This window comes from Spermophilus citellus (genome assembly GCF_964194105.1).
Source record: "Spermophilus citellus genome assembly, chromosome: 17".
In the NCBI taxonomy this organism is placed as follows: Eukaryota; Metazoa; Chordata; class Mammalia; order Rodentia; family Sciuridae; genus Spermophilus; species Spermophilus citellus.
In genome coordinates, this window is record NC_138199.1 from 73,848,496 (window position 1) to 73,865,813 (window position 17,318).

At 47.6% G+C, this 17,318-nt stretch overlaps 1 protein-coding gene across 4 annotated transcripts in view; it reads right to left on the bottom strand.

Annotated features, from left to right (window-relative positions):
• UBE2O (ubiquitin conjugating enzyme E2 O) overlaps positions 1-11,126 on the bottom strand; it is a 52,988-nt gene extending 41,862 nt beyond the window's left edge. For 3 of the 4 annotated variants that reach the window (XM_081272179.1, XM_081272177.1, XM_081272176.1), the window contains exon 1: positions 10,639-11,125. In XM_081272179.1, the coding sequence (XP_081128305.1) occupies positions 10,639-11,067 (429 nt within the window). In that variant the 5' untranslated portion in view covers positions 11,068-11,125. Of the gene's footprint in view, positions 1-10,638 lie in introns of all 4 variants that reach the window. The other variant, XM_081272178.1, reaches the window with a different exon arrangement.
• Positions 11,127-17,318: the final 6,192 nt, after the last annotated feature.

Here is a 17,318-nt window from a genome sequence, read left to right on the forward strand (position 1 = left end):
GTGTCGCAATGGTAAAGTTGAGGGGCTGTGAAGGAGATGGTAGAGCCCGCAATGTCTAAATCAATTCACCATTTGGCCCTTCCTAGGAAGTCTGTGGGTGCCTGAGCTGGAGGGCCAGGGAATCTCCACTGTCCAAAGCATCTGGTTCAGTGTAGGGGAAGCTGTGTAGCTAGTGAAAAGAACTTGTACCCTGCAGCACAAACAATCCTGGGTTCAAATCTGGCTTGTCTCTTTCTAGCTCTGTGGCACTGGGCAAATCATAGGCACTATATGGATTTCAGTCTCTCCCTCTCTAAAATGGGGCACATGGGAAGCATGGGTTAAAACTGTGTGGCCTCCAGCAGAAGTCCACTGAGACTGGCTGGATCAAAGCAATTTCACTAAAATGGTGAACGATCATTTTCCTCTTGACTGCTTGCATTATATCGCTAACAACTAGCACATTTCCATCCTAAAAAAAAATGCAATTCACTGAAACTTCTTAGCAACAGTTGGGTATTAATAATAATTTTCAGCAAGCAGTGAGGAGGGGAGGAGGAAGCAGAAAGAGCTGCATGATTATTAGGGTCACCTTATCAATTTCCTGTCCTTCTGTGGCCCTTTTGATGATTTCTGATTCATTAACACTAGCACTAGAAAAACAAGAAGACAAAGACCTCAAATCAATTACATACTAGAATATGGGGAGAAGAAAAAACCAAAACCTACTGACATTCCTGGTTTTTTGGTACTGGGGATTGAATTCAGGGGTGCTTGACCACTGACCTGCCTTCCCAGCTCTTTTTGTATTTTATTTAGAGACAGGGTCTTGCCAAGTTCCTTAGGGCCTTGTTAAATTTCAGAGGCTGGCTTTGAACTTGTGATTCTCCTGCCTCAGCCTCCTAAACTGCTGGGATTATAGACATGTACCACTGCGCTGGGCCCATCCCTAGTTTTGGAAGGAACTATAGATCATCAGTGCAATTCAGAGGGCAGGCAGCAGCAGCAGCATCACTAGACACCTGTTAGACACAAGGAGAGTCCCAAGTGATGGTATGAACAGTGCCTCAGAGAGGTGATGGTCTAGACTGTATTTATTCATGTTCTTCTCACTTCTCCTACCACTGATACACTGATAAACAGAGGGGTTATTATCTTTCTTTTTTGGCAGTGCTGGGGATTGAACCCAGGACCTGGCATGTGCTAGGCAAGGGGCCCTACCACTGAGCATCAGCCCCAACCCACCTTATCCATTTTAAAAACATGGTTCCATGTTTCTTCAAAGCGATAGGCCTGGCAATAACCACTGCAACTCCTGGTGGTACTCTTGGCCTCTGTCCCAACCAGGGTCTCGGCTCAGGCAGAGCATAAAGCCCCAGCTACCATCCTGGTCCACCTGCAGCTGGGTTGGTATTCCTCCCAGCAGAGATGGCATGCCCCTCAGGTGAGGACTAGGTGCTGATCACCACTCAGGAAACATACGTACATCGCCCAAGTGCTTTCAGGACAGTTTACGACTGCTTGGCACAACAGACAGGCATTCTCCCTGCTGGATAAGCGAGCGCCCAAGAGGCTGGGTGCTCCCACCTGGGTGTGGCAGTTACTACAGAAGCTAGAACTCAGGCTGCTTGGGAACATCAAACCGGTGACCTCAGAGCTGTAATGTTGAGGACTTGGTGACCCAAAGTAGTGACAACTGGCAGATTTTTCACTGGACACAGCCTCAGCTGTCATACAGCCCATGTTCCTGGCCCTGAGGCCAGGAGAGTGTCTCAAATTCTGCTGGGGCTCAACTCCAAACATGGGTGTATTCTCAGCTCTAGCTGGCTCTGTCCTAGCCCTCTGTGTACACACTATGCCGAGGAGACTCCTGATGGAAGTTGCTAAAATAGTAAACTACAATATGGTATGTTTTGATTAATCTGCTCTTCCTAGTATTAAGATGCCCATATGTGCCAGTGTTATTTTTCATAGTGCTCTCAAAAGAGCTCAGCTTGAGCAATAAATGACACAGTCAATTTGCCGGGACCAGGGGTGAAACCTGCTGACAAGGGGTTCACACAGCTCCAGTAAAGACCATGAGGTGTCTGAAAGAAGACAAAGAAGATGCTATGAAGAATACTTCACAGGCAAGCAGGAAGGGGTAAACTCTGGTCTTTCACTCAAATGTTTCCCAAGAATCTCCATGTGCATCATTTAGGATTTACTGTCTCTGTTTCTCAAGAGTTTCCAGTCCAGGAGAAAGAACGTGGATGTGCCACAAGGCATTATAGGGCATTGCAGCCAGCTGGCTGGAGTCAAGTGAAGAGGCAGGATGCAGCAGGACTGCAGATGAGGGGCCTTGACAATGGACGAGGGCAGAGTCCTGATACAGACCAAGCAGCCACCTGGGAGGTCAGTGTGTGGTGCTGTCACCGGGCTGAAACAGAGGCTGGATAGGGAGAGGGCCACACCAGTCCAAGTAGGCAAAGCAAACCAGTGTTACAGAAAGGGAACACAAGAACAAGATGCAAGATGCATTTTGTAAAAACACTGATGGCAAATTATAATGGGGGCCAAAGAAGGTGAATTTAAAATGATCCCAAATGTTCTGATTTTGAAGACCTGAGCTCAAGTGCTGAGGGGTGATGGGCCATCATGCCTGCTCCTAACAGAAATGGCTCAGGAGGAAACATATTTACACACATATACACAGATAAAGCCATATAGTAGTCGACAGCTGCTGAGTCATGATGGTTGGCAGTTAGTTATCAGTGGCTCAGTTTTTCAATTTTTCTGTACATTTGAAATTTTTTTCATATTAAAAAGCTGAGGGATTTTTAAAAAATTCCAGACATGGGGCTGGGGAGCGGGTAGTAACAATCCCAAAGTTCAAAATATGAGGTTCTAGATGGTAGGATGGAGCTGTCAAGTAAGCAGCTGGGAAAGTGATGCGGAGTGGAAGTGACCTGAAGCAGGTACCAGGTGCACTAAAACAACAACCACAACAGGGAGAGACAGGAGAGGCAGGTGCTGGGGGAGGTCTCACCTCTTGGAAAACAGGAAGAAGATTAAAGGCAAAAAAGAAAACTTTGGTATAGTCAAGCAAAATGAAACCCCAGAACACGAAGACAGGCCCAATGGAGGACCAGGGCTGAGAAAATGTCAGAAATGCAGTGACCAGGAAGCTGGGCAGGCATTTGTGCGCTTCGGGGAGCCAGTATGTTTAGTGTATCAGAGGCCAAACGGGGTGCAGGTCATAGAGAACTAGAGCCAGATACCCATTTATACCTGCAGAGCACTGGGATGGCCCAAAAGAAGGGACAGATGCCTTCCTCCTTGGCTAGAAGATGACGTCATCAACCTTCAGGGCCCTCAAAAATCCCTTAAGTAATTAAAAGAAGCAGATAAACACACGAATGCTCCTAGCACTGCATGTGCCAAGTCTGATGCTCTCCAAAGCCATACAGAGAGACATGATCTGTGGGTCTATAAACTTCCTACCTGCACGTCAGGGGCCAGCAAACCCAGTCCAGTTAACAGGCAGTTTCACCAGTCGACACACCCCAGCAGCAGCTCCCACTAAAAATCAGAATTACACCAAAGAAGATCATCAGAGCTGCAATGTGTCACAGGCCAGCTTTCACTTGCAGGATGCAAATGAAGGACGCTCTTTTTGAGGGTGCCTGCAGGAAACCTGTCTGTGCTGGCTGGGGATTTTCATCTTATTTGTCGGGTAGGATTTTCATCTTATTTGTTGGGTAGGCTTTTTTCTTCCCCAAAGTATGACTCAGTATCTTAAATTTTTCACTTGAAATTGCCATAGTCAAGGATTGTTTCCCAGATATGTCTGAGCTATCAATTTGAACCCAAAGTGACTTGGCAAGTGTCTCACTCCCTTGACCAAACTGCAGAACAGTAAAGGCTGCTGCAGTGTCTCAAAACAGGCAAACATGCCAAAAGTTCCCTAACCAAATAACCAGATTTAACCCCAAAATGACATTCGTTTCAATATTTATTGCCAGGTGAATACTTTTAAGTGGTTTATCATTTGTCCACAATATTTAAAACACAGAAAACTGCTTTTCACAATCTTGCTTTAGAAGAACATAGCTGTGCTTAGGGGACCTCTGGGTCACCTGAACACAAGTGACTAGGCTCCATTCAATGAGGTGAGCGTGGGTTGAAGGACAAATGACCTTGGAGAAGATAATCTCAGATGGTTATCCATTAATATGTCTCAATTTTATTCTGAGCTACAAAAACATTCCAGTAAGCATTTTGCTCTCCCCACATATGTCAGATGGCTCCTAATAGATCCCTGATAGTGGCTGAGAGGTTAGAACAGAAGCAATTCTGAATGGGATTCGAATGTGCTGTGATGTGGATGCTGCAGCATTGAAGCCATGACCTTCCCTGGGCCTGGTGGCTGCTTCCCAAGCATATAGAGTCCCTTGAAGGAGCTAGAGTTAACAACACCAATATCCTGTTAGGTAAGTGACAGCACACTGTAAACTGTCAAGCACTTCATAAACATTCCTAGTTGCTGCTTTTCCCCTTTTGATGATCAATTTAAATTAGCTGAAGCAGACTAAACACCGATGTGCCAAAGCAGGAGCTCAAATTATGCCCTTTGGGGTGAAAACCCAGACTGCCCTGACTCCAACTCTGAAGGGACCACTAGGGGCAGCTGACACTGATCATGTGCCCAGCACTGTTGTAATGGCAATTCACATTACACATGACAACTATACCCCTTTTAAAAAGTACTGACCCTAAACAGGTTCCAGTGGATTCCATGAGGCCCAGTAGCTGGTAAATAGTTTAAAAAGAGAGAGAAAGTTCCTCTTGATAAAACAGGAAAATGAAAAAGAGAAAACAGGGACAACAGTGAAGTGGGATGAAAAAGGTACAAAAAGACCTTAAAAGCCTAAAGCAAAAAACACACAAAATGCAGGGCCACTGAAGGGAAGAGACACAGCCAAGGCGGGACGCCTCTCCAGGAATCCTCCGTCCCTGTCCATGACTCAGCATTCCCAGCAGGAGGAGGACAACCGCAGCAGCAGAGGGGACAGGAGGTCAAGCTAGGATTCCTGACACTGACCACTTTATTTTTTTGGTACCCGGGATCAAACCAGAGGCACTGAGGCACTCTAACACTGAGGCACATCACCAGTCTTTATTTTTTTGAGACAGGGTCTCACTAAACTGAGCTTGCACCTGTGATTCTCTTGCAGCAGCCTCCTCAGGTGCTGGGATGACAGGCGGGACTACCACATGGGCCAGCACTGACCACTTCCAACCAAGAGGGCAATGCCAGCTACTGGGCATCTCCACACTAGTTTTGCTCCAGGAGGTGGAGGTGGAGACCAGAGCTGTTGGGATCAGACCAGAGCTGCTTTCATTCAGTGTTCTGGGGCAGTCAAGAAATAATACATGTTTTCGACAGTTATTCTGAAAATGAATGAGGGCAGGGAATGAAACGTGTGAACACAGCAGCATGTGGCAACAGGCCCTACTCCCCACCAGCTCCTGCCCATCACCTTCCGCTCCTCCCATCACCAACCCGCCCTTCCCAGTCTCTCACACCCTCCTCCCTCCCCACCTAGAGCTGCCTCCTACTCCACTAAGACACTCAATGTTTAAGGACTGGATGATTATGTCAACCACAGTTTTAACTCCTGTTTGATCAGAGTACTTGCTCAGATACAGCAAGCATGTACAAATCCTATACCTAAATATTCTCAGGTAAGAGCATCAACTTTTACTTCAACTTGTATTTAGGTTCCTCCACTTATCAGCAGTGTGACACCGGGCAAGTTACTTAGCCTCTTCATTCCTCAGTTTCCTCCTCTGAAATATGGGGCTAATAATAGCACCTCACCGGTAGAGTTGTTGTGAGCACTAAATAAAGCATACAAGACACTTGGAGTGCCTGGCACACAGTAGAGTCTATAATGTTAGACCTGTTACCATAAAACAAAAGCTGTACTCTACCATCCTGGTAATTCATAATCTCATTATCTGCATTTGGGGAAATTTCAAAAGAAGTCTGCCGTACACTGGAAAGCACACAAACATACACAGGTAAATATTCATTCCACTCCCTCCTGGATGGAGGTTGGCAGCTGTTATTTTACAGGTGCATTACTACATTTCTTATAAAGTGGCAGAGATAGGAGGTTCATGATTACTACTAAGCAGAGGCTTAATAATTCAGTTTCACAAGGTGACTCTTTGATGTAGTACCACCTTGTGAGGCAGGAAAGCAAAGTCCTGAAGGGAGAGGGTTAGCTCTGATTCTGATGGTCCACATCAGAATGTTGTCTGCTGATAACTAAGTAGCCATTTCAGGTGCAACCCAGTTACATTTCCGGTTACCCCATTTGTGCAGGCTCATTTCAAGGGTTAGAAGACAGACCTCAGACCTCAATGCAGTGAGAAAATGAGGCAGTGACTTGGCCAAGGTCATTCAGAGCAGGTGCTATCCAAAAGAGCACCCAAGGGTTTTGGAGTATAATACATGCACCCCTCATCAGGTGAAAGGGCTCTTGAGTCAGGCAGTGACCAGATAGAAACACTGTGTGGCTACTGAGACCTAGGAATTAGAAATGGGATGGGAGACCAAGGGACAAAGAACAAAATCACAGAACAGCTGTTAAGAATCTCCAAGCTATGATCCCATCTGAATAAAATGCAATTTAGAAGCACTTAGTGCTGCATCTTGGTTAACCTTACATAACTTCTTCCTATTATATCACTGAGAACAATTGATTTTAATGGGACTGGCACCTGGACGAATGAGACAAACCTCTCATGCTATGATGCCACACCCAAATAGCTTTCCCCATGGAAATGCTGGCCTGAGGAGGAGCTGAAAATAAACTGAAAGCCAATTCCCCAAGGGACTTGTCATCAAGGATGCTACACACACACCGCCTCCTCACAAAAGTGGGTAATCACAGACAGCTTTAACTTAGACACTTGAACCTGGGGAGACTCTGAATGTTGCAGCAACTTAAAAGACAATGCACAAGAGATGGGAACAGCAAAAGAAGGTGAAAGCACAAACACACCCCACCAGAAGGAAAGCTGACCTTGATTGATAAGGGTCCTTATAGGTGGCCGCTCTGCCCAAGCAAGGCAGGTGGAGACCAGGAAGACCAGCCATGTCTAGCCAGTGCTCAGGGTGGTTTAAGAAGCTGTCAGCATCTGGCTTTATTCCAAAACTTTACTCAAAGGATGACCAGCAATGGGGAAAGGACAAGCCTTTGCAGAGGAGATCCATCTGGCATGGAAGAGTTTCAAGTGGACAGAAGGGCTACCAGGCTGAAGGCGCCAGAAGATGGAAGGGAGGAGACAGTGTGTAAGAGGCACTGGCCGCCAGCTTCTTTTAAGTCCCAGAAGCTTCATTTTGGCTGCTGGAAGTCTCAGGAACACAACCGTAAATCCAACAGCTTCGTGGAAGAACTGACTTGGTTTCTGCTACTCATTTCCCGGAGGTGGAGAAAAGAGTAGACTTGCTGCCATCTTTTCATCTCTGTAAATATGATCACTAAGACGTTAAACGGGGCTGGGGATGTAGGGCAGTGGCCCAGCATATGCAAGGCCCTGGGTTCAATCCCCAACACCACACATACACAACCTTTAAATTCAAAAACTAAAGCCTTTATTCATTACCTCCAGTTGAACATGAAAACTACAAAAACATCCCAGTACCTAAGAAACACTCCACATTAAATGGAAGCTACTAAAAAGATTCCAATAGGTGTCAACTTTAAAGAAAAAACAAACAAAACAAAACGTTTCTCAAAACTATCACTACTTTATTATACCAATTGCTGGCTCTCAGATCTCATACCTAGACTAGCAATGCATAGGAATCAGGACCTAAATGCTTATCTTGATCTTTCCTTATAGCACACTGCCACCTTGATGGAATGTACAAAGAATGGGAGGTAAGAAGGAAAACCTTGGGGCTGGGGATGTGGCTCAAGCAGTAGCGCGCTCGCCTGGCATGCGTGCGGCCCGGGTTCGATCCTCAGCACCACATACCAACAAAGATGTTGTGTCCGCCGAGAACTAAAAATAAATATTAAAAATTCTCTTCTCTCTCTCTCTCTCTCCTCTCTCTCTCTTTAAAAAAAAAAAAAAAGAAGGAAAACCTCCCCAAACCACAGTGCTGCAAGGTGCCAGGACCCACCCTACCACACTGATTAGGGGCCAACAGGGGACATTCAGCTGACTAGAGTCATCTATGCCTATAGATTGTAGTGACAGACAGCTACGTATCAGGAATAAATTCACACACATACACACACCCCAAAAAATGTTTTTTAAAGAACCAGACTAAACCTACTCTCAAGCCCTTAAAGAAAGATCTGGGACCTGCTAACTTAATTGGGCACTACATTCTACCACTTCCTTCAAATCCCCATGTCCCTTAGCTTTCTTTACATCCACAGGCTACAGAAACTACAAAGGCAAAGAAAACACCAACACCAAGAGACAGAGAATGGGTTCCAACACACACAAAGCAAGTCACAAAAGAGCAGCTTCAAAAACCCATCTAGGGGGCTGGGGTTGTAGCTGAGCAGTACAGAGCTCGCCTGGCACTGGGTTTGAGTCTCAACACCACATAAGAATAAATAAAGGTATTGTGTGCATCTACAACTAGAAAAAAATAAATTTATATATATATATATATATATATGTATGTGTGTGTGTGTGTGTAATTAAATCCATCTAAGCAGATGCCTTAAAGCTGTTTTCCATTTAACTCCAAAATAGGTATTTTAAGCCAAACTTTGTATAATTACACACAGGGGTGGGGGGTAGGCAGAACATAACTGTAAACAAAGTTAACCACCAAAGTCAAGATGAACAGGAATAACAACTGATAAACATGGCAGCTCCCAGCAGTGGGCTGGGCCGGCCTCCCTGAGTCTCAGGGCAGGAGGCCATGGCACACAAGACACAGGACTCTGAAGTCAAATAAGCTGCATTTCAAAAGTCACAAGCCTCTAAAAATGATGGACTGGTGAAAAACATTTTAAAACTTAAGAAAGCCACTAGTGACTATCTGCCAGGAGACACACACAGTATAAGGAGCAATAACCATCTTTTCCCAACAGGATACTTGTGGCAATTTTTAATATGTATTCTGCTGCAAAATGTTATACTTTCCAAATACTTTTATGGATGAACTTACAATTTGCTTTCCTAGTCAGAGAAGCTGTTTCTTGATTTGTATTTCTCTCAAAGGAAGTTGGTTCTGAAGTGTGGATCTGTAGCTGTGGACATATGTACATTAGTGTGAAAGAGACCCTGACAATGTCAGCAGTCACTTTTGCCACTAGGAAATGGGTCACAGGCTCTTCTGGGGAGTGGGCCTTTTTCCTGTCCAAGCTGTTGTCACCACTCCCTTTGTAGTGTGGCACTAAGCCCCATTCCTCTGTAGCCTTTTGTCTCCCAGTATGAAAAACCCAGATTATTTTCTGAAGTGCCTCCTCTGAAATCAGACATCTTAACCTCCCAGGGACCTAATACAGTGCAGGCCTGACATGCTGAGAAATATTTTCTTGGGACTGGCGTGTAGCTCAGTGGTGGAGTTTGCCTAGTATGTGCTAAGTCCTGGGTTCAATCCCAGCACCGCAAAAAAAAAAAAAAAAAAATGTTTTCTTGAAGGAGAGGGGAGGGAGGAGAAGAAGGAAGAAGAAGGGGTGTGAGATACAGAGGTGTGTTTGTGTGTGTGAATCACTGATAGGAATTCACACTCAGGAAAACAAGTCACCAAACCAACCTTAGTTCAAGGTTTCAGGTTTATGATGATAAATCCTTTTGTTTATAAAACTGCTATATTCACCATCCTCATTCCAATGCCATATGAGAGTTGGATATTTGCTTAACAGTCTTAGGCCAAGAAAAACCCTGTAGGTTTCCAAACTGGTCATCCTTCTCTCACCCTGGTTCTATATTGATTTTTTTTTTTCAAGAAGTCCAAATGCACTTAGGAGCCATCAATCCCAGTCGCAGCTGTCACCATCTTCCCCAGTACTATTAATATCATGGCTGTGATTGTTAATGATTTTACTCACAAAGTTCCCGCAGCAATTACAATGAGGCAGCAAGGTAAAACAAAAAGAGGTTGGGTTGCTTCCCCATCACGTATTCTGCAATCCAGCGAACTTCCTGGGTTTTTACATGGGCTGGCGTTTTCACCTCTATCTTTGTTTTTGGAATGCCCACAAACCCTCCCCGCACGGACCCGGCACGGCCTTCCTTTCTGATGCACAATGCAGCACAGAGCTCCTTGGGGGTCAGCAAAACGCCGCACTGGTGTAATGCCGAAAGCTTCTTAGAGCCTGAGGAGGTCCCCACGGGCGTCGGTCCACGTCTGTCATTTAGAGGCTCACACCACAGCCTCGCATGGCTCGCAAGTCCCCTCCCCCTCGAGCCGGCAAGCCCAAAGCCGGGTCCCAGGCCGGCGGTGCCCGGCTGGCGTGTGCGCCCAGGCTGGCGCAGTGACTGCATGGGGCGCACCCTCTGCCGAGGCTGTCCTCCCACCGCGGCCACTGCAGTGGCACCGCTGCGGGCAGAGCCTCCCGGCCGCACGCCGGGGCAGCCGAGCCCCTCCGCCCTCACCTCCAGCCCGGCGCCCCGCCCGCCCGCCCGCCGCACCTTGGTCTCCTTCACATGCTGCTTGACGCCCTCCGGGTACCACTGGACGCGCACGTAGCCGCGGCGCAGCGGGCTGGCCCGGCCCTCCTCGTGGCCGGCGCCCCCAGCCTCAGAGCAGCCGGAGCTGCCGCGGCCCTCCTCCTCGCCCTCCGAGTCCGAGTCCTCGCCGTGGATGAGGCGCACCAGTCCGAAGTGCACCGAGCCGCGGTAACGGCCCGACACCAGGTCGTGAGAGAACAGCAGGCGCTGCGAGCCGGCTTCGGGGCCGGAGTCCGAGGACGGCCCGGAGGCCGAGTCCGGGGCGGGCGTCGGCGCCGGGGCCCGGGCGGGGACTGCGGCCGAGGCCGGGGCCGCCTCCGGAGCTGGAGCTGGGGCTGGGGCCTGGGCGGGCGCGGGAGCTGCGGGCGCGGGGGCTGCGGGATCCGCCATAACTGCTCTGCGCGAGTCTCGGGCGCGGCGGCGGCGGCGGCGGCGGCGGCGGACGAGGCGCGAGGAGGCGGGTCCAGCGGCGCGGGGGCGGGGCCACGGCGCGCTGACGTGGCCCTGCGTGCCGCCGTCGTCAGGGAATCGGGATGCGGTTGCTAGGAGCCGACAACTCGTCGCTAGGGGACGCTGAAGCTGCTGCGGGGCGGGGGCGGGAGGAGGGTGGACTCCACGCGGGAGGGGCGAGGCCATGGGGGATAAAAGTAAGGGGAGCCAGCGTGAAGGGGCGGGGACTCTGGGGAGAAGTGGAGTGGCCACCGAGGAAAAGGGGCGTGGCCGGGGTGGGGAGGAAGATGGTAGAGAGGCGTCAACAACTTTTAATGAGCGGTCTTGGCGTCCCAGCTTAGTCCTAGGTACAGCAAGGGTTAGGGAAGGAGAAGGATATTGTACCTGTCCTCTAGGTGTTTACTGTCTAGTTGGAGGACAAAGCAAATACACATTTAAATAGCCAAGAAAAAACAACTCCAAGGCAGCTTGTAATCAATAGCTATAATAGATATGTGTAGTGAGTGTGCAGACTACTGGGGATTTCCCAGCAAAGCTGGGAAGGTCATGACCCCTTAGGGATCGGTTCAGGGGCTGGTGAAGGAGGCCCAGAGAAAGGTGAAAAGGAGCTGGGCATGGAGGCACATGAGGATGCTAAGGCCAGAGGATCCTGAGCTCAAGTGCATCCTTGGCAGCAACAACAACAATTATGAAAGAAAAGCAAGTGCTGGGCTCAGTGGCACATTCCTGTAATCCCAGTGACTTGGGACTCCTGAGGCAGGAGGATTACAAGTTGGAGGCCAGCCTCAGGAATATAGCGAGGCCCTAGGCATTTTACCAAGACCCTGTCTCACAAAAATTGGCATTTTACCAATGAAGTACATTTTACCAATGTACTTCATTGGTAAAATGCCCCTGGGTTCAATCCCCCATGAGAGAGACAGAGAGTCAGAGAGAGACAGGAGAGAGAGAGAGAGAGAGAGAGAGAGAGAGAGAGAGAGAGAATATGAATGAATGAATATGAAAGCAAGTATCAGTTCCAGTAGTTGGCTTTAAACCCATGTAGATGAATTCAAAGATCTGAGAGGCTTCCTATGCATGACAAGAGGCAGAATATAAGGTAGTTAAGCGTGGGAGCTATGGATTCCAATTTTTGGCACTACCACTTTGCCAATCTATAAAGGCAGGCAAGCAAATTAACTTCTTCTACCTCAATTTTCTCGTCTGTAAAATAGGGTTGGTAATAGCAGCAGTTGGGAGGATTAAATAAAGTAGAACAGTGCCTGGCATATCACTCTCTCAATAAAGCTTAACCATTATTGTAGGACTTCAAAACTCCCTGCCTAAACTAAATTCCAGACAGTCAGAACTGTTATTCAGTCAGTCATGCTTATTTCTGCTCCATATTGCCATTTAAAAATATAAATAGTCATTCTACTAATTCAATGTATCACCTAAGTAAGTTCTGAAAGCTTTAGATATATTCTCAGAGAAAGGATTCATAATGGGTCATTAAAAAGAAATCAAGAAAACTCAATCATTAACTGAAATTGATTTCCATGCATGTCTGAGTTTTTCAGGATGGACCCAACTACTATATATTACCATAATGGTATAATAATAATAATAATAATAATAATAATAAAAAATAATACTCAAAATCTGGCCAAACCTTTCTTAGTCAAAATAATTTTTCCACATTTTTCTATAAGACCGTCAATGAACAGATTAGAGGTGGTTTGATATTACAGTACTTAAGTTCTTCAAAAAAGGCAGAACCCTGCTCTTTGGGTAATTTAGAACTACATTCATAGGAAAGTTAAAAGCACATGCGTAAAGCACAGATGGCAGGCCGGGTACATGAGGAGCCCTAGACCAAGTACTTACAGAGCATTGACGTGATATTGGGCTTAGGCAGGTTGTCAATGAACCCAAATCTTAGAAAATTCGTATACTAAGTGTAGAAGAAAACTAAGGCTAAAATCTGAAGGGGGGCTTGAATATGATTTAGAGGAAAGCTGGGTTCTCAAATAATGGCCTTTCCATCCCAGACTGAAACAGAGCTCCTTTGAAATTAAAAGCAACTTCTAATAACTGCTTTTCAGTGCCTGGGGTTTCCTCCTGCTGATGGAGGCTGAGAGACTGCCTTCTGCCCCAGCAGACACCAGGAAAACTGAGGCTATGATGTGTTTCTGACTGGCACAGCCTAGCTAAATCTGCACATGTGTGTTCTCCGCTTTTTTTGCACCGCACCCCTCTCCTTTTATAAAAGCTTCCATGCTTCTATACCCCCTTGAAGATGAAGATTTGAGACAGAAAAGGGTCTCTTCTTTCTTCCTCAGGCCAGCTTTGAATAAACCTGCCTTTCTTCACCTACTGTTATCTCCTGGATTTTAGCAGAGCTAGAGCTGTGGAACCTAGAGTAGTGCAGAATGGCCACAAGAAACCTTTGCTAGAAGGACCCAGCTCCTCACTCCCACCTCACGAAAACCTGGAAGATTTAAGCTCTCACAGTAGCTCATGTCCACCTCCTGTGTCCCTTAGCCCTGTATCATTGGTCTCTAACATTTATTGAGCACACATTACTGACCATCCATTGTGCCAGGCTCTGTCACACACAAGACTTTATAGTTGTTATCACTATTGTGCATACTGGCATTGTTAGCACTGTCTTACCAACACAGGACCCAAGGCATCCAGTGCCTAGATGCTGTGTTCCTTCAGACTTCCCTCTGAGAACCTCCCAAATGCAGGGGAAGTCCATGTGTCCTCATGTCCCTGGGGGTGGAGTAAGCAGATAGGTAGATGGGGTCGGGCAGGGCAGACCCCAAATCTGTGTTTGATGTCAAAAACCTAAGTGAGTTTTTCCTGTGTTGGATATATATATATATATATATATATATATGAAGTTCTTTCCTCCCTAATCATTGGGCAAAGCTGGCACTCCAGGAAGACTTGCTATGTTTATTCTGTGGCTTCTGGTAATAATGGCTAATAATAGCTGCCACTTATTGAGCTGTAACTTCATGCCGGGTACTATACTAAGTGCTTTATATAGATCATCAGGAACCCACCAGGTGGGAGGTGAGAGTCCTTGATTTCAGATGCTGATCTCTCCCTCACTAGACTAAATGGGAGCATTTGAATCATGTCGTATTTGTGTATATAAGACCCTGGTGCCTATTACAGTGCCTGACAAAGCATTAAAGCTTGATAATGTGTCATTTTGGTGGATGTCAAAGGCCTGAGATTCCTGTACCTCTCTTTGGTCAGTTTCCCATCCCTGCCCAGTGAGTTGAAGCTGGGAGAAGAGCACTCTTTGGCCCTCTCCAACTGTGCAATCACAAATCCTTTAATTTGCTCCCAGTCTGAGCTGCATCTGAGCCACTTTAGAGACAGAGCCTCACTGAGCCAGGTGGCACATGCCTGAAATCCCAGCAACTTAGGAGCCTTAGGCAAGAGGATTACAAGTTCAAGGCCAGCAATTTAGCAAGACCCTCAGCAACTTAGCCAGACCCTGTCTCAACATAAAAACAAAAAAGAACTGGGGGTGTAGCTTAGTGATAAAGTGCCCCTGGGTTCAATCCCCAACCCAAATGGGGGGCTATGCATGGTATATTTCAGGGACTTCATTCAGACCTGAGATGCTTGGGACAAAGCTTGAGACTTCTCTTCTTCTTAGACCCTGAACCCCAGCCCCAGCCCTGTACACTCTGGCTGGCTAGTGGGGTGAGAGTGGATTGAAGCAGCTGCTTAGTTGTTGTTTTTTTAATATTTATTTTTTAGGTGTAGATGGACACAACACAATGCCTTTATTTTTATGCAGTGCTGAGGATAGAACCTGGGTCCCGCGCATGCTAGGCGAGCGCTCTACCCCTGAGCCACAATCCCAGCCCCTGCTTAGTTTTTATGTTCATCATTGTTGAGGTGTAGGAAGGAGAAAAAAAAAAGCTTAATTCCCTAATGAACAGACCCTCTCCTCCCAGGACCCCCAACACCCAGCCCATAGAAAGGAGAATATCACTTATTTACATATTTTCCTGCCAGAAACAAAAGCCATCCTTGCCATTGCCCTAGCTGTGAAGGTGTGGAGAGGGTAGAGTGGGGTAGGCCCAGTGCAGGAGGCAGCAGGGCCAGCAGTTTAGCTAGCCATGGGGGAAACAGGCCCTGTCAAGTCTCTATCTTATCTAGCCATGAGGCACCTCTCCAGAGGGTACCACACTGCCCCCTGGAGGAGCCACAGCCTGCCTGGCTGCTCCATACCTCTCTGTGTTGATGAGTCCAGGTTGGCCCAAAGAGTTCCTCCCACCCAGGAGCAGGTGTCTGGTGCTCTAGGAGGCACCTGGGACTTCTGCTGGGGAGGTGGGGTGGGAGGAGAGAAGCCTAGGAGAACCTCCCACACCTCCCTGTGGCTGGCTGGAGAAATGCCTCACCTGAGGGTCCAAATGGGGGCACTGGATATTCATGGGCTTTTGAGTTAAAAGGACCCGTCTTGCTCCCGGGGTCTCATCCCTCCTTATTCTGATGCCCTGGGGGAAGCATTAGTCTTGCCCAAAGTCACTCTGCAGCCCATTCAGGATCAGAACCCAGACCAAGGAGCAACAGCAAAAAGGTGGAGCGGTAGAAAAAGCCCAGGATTGGCAGGCTCCTTCCTGAAGATCTGCTGAACCTGCTTGGAGAGCACTATAGGGCTGCTTACTATGCCACCCAATCTGCTACCAACTCCTAAGGCACCAAGCCAGGGCCCTCTCCTCAGCACTGCCTCCTGTCTCATGGCTGTTTTCTGGGTGACCAGCCACAGGCACCTCAGGTTTCTCCTCCTAGTCCTCAGCCACACGCTTGTATAGACACATGTGCACAAACAGGCACGTCCTGTGGCTCTCTCCTTTGTCGTCAGCCTCTAGAGCTGCGTTCCTCAGTACTGCTGCTCTGACCACCTGCGGCCCCAGAGCACTCGCAACGAGACCAGTCTGAATTGACACATGTGTAAGCATAAGATATACACCAGATTTTGAAAAATGAATACAAAACATATATATCTCTATATATGTACATAAAATATTCAATTTATTTTCATATTGATTACTTATTGAAATGGCTATATTATATACACCTGATTAAAGAAATTAATGAAAATCAAGTTCATCTGGTTCTATTTTGTTTCATTTTGCGGTACTGGAGATTGAACCCAGAGCCTTGTGCTTGCTAGGTAAGCACTACACTGAGCTACATCCCCAGCTCTTTTTTGGCTTCTCTTGAGAAGCTACTAGAAAAATTAAGATTGTGGATGAGACTTGTGTGATCTTCCAAAGAAGCCACACAGGCTCAGGGAGCTTTAGTTCCCTTTTTCCTCCAGAAGGTAGCACCCCTCCCTGCCTTGGACACTTCCCTTGCAGGAGGTTCTGGAAGGTTCCTGATGAATCTGCCTGATGTGGCAGGTAAGGGAGGGTCCCCACACAGCCCTAGGTGCTATTCGCCTTAACAAAAGAATCAGCACCAGTTGATAGACCCCTACAGCCAGCAGAGGCCATGCTTCCATAATAGCAACATGGTCTCTTGCGGGAGTTACAAGCCTGTTGGGGGGACAGGAATGTAGTAGACCCTGTGGTGCCCGGCACAAGACCCCCACCCCTTCAGATATAAGGAACTGCTGCTGCATTTGCCAGCCAAGATGGGTTCCCAGCGATGGCTCCCAGCTGCACCTCTCCCCAAGGACTGCCCTGGCTCAAAGCAGATGTCTCACCTACCCAAAGACTGCAAGGGGAACATCTATGGAGGGCCATCTGGGCTTCAGAGCAGCTCCTGGGTCAGCAAGGCCTCTGCCACGGTTTAAACACTGCATCTCAGTTCCGCTTCTCCCTGTACCCTCTTCACTCCCTCACGGGTGAGGATTGGAGAGCTCTCTCCAATCCACTCCTCCAGGCAGGTCTCAGAGCCTTACAGTCGGCCTCCTGGGGAATCTGACCTATATAACAGTTGGTGCCAGGAGGGCCTAGGAGCCACTCGAGATGGAGTTTCAGAGCTGGATCATCCACTGGCTAACAAGGACCTGGCACTAGTGGCAGGTACAATAGGGATCATTCTGGCACACTGTAGCAGTGTAAGTGCTAAGACTGTCACCAGCAGTGAATGGGGATGGGTAGAAGGAAAGAGTGTGAAGGGTGCAGAATCCAGGGCTGGGAAGCTAAGGGCGACACAGTGATTGGAGGGAC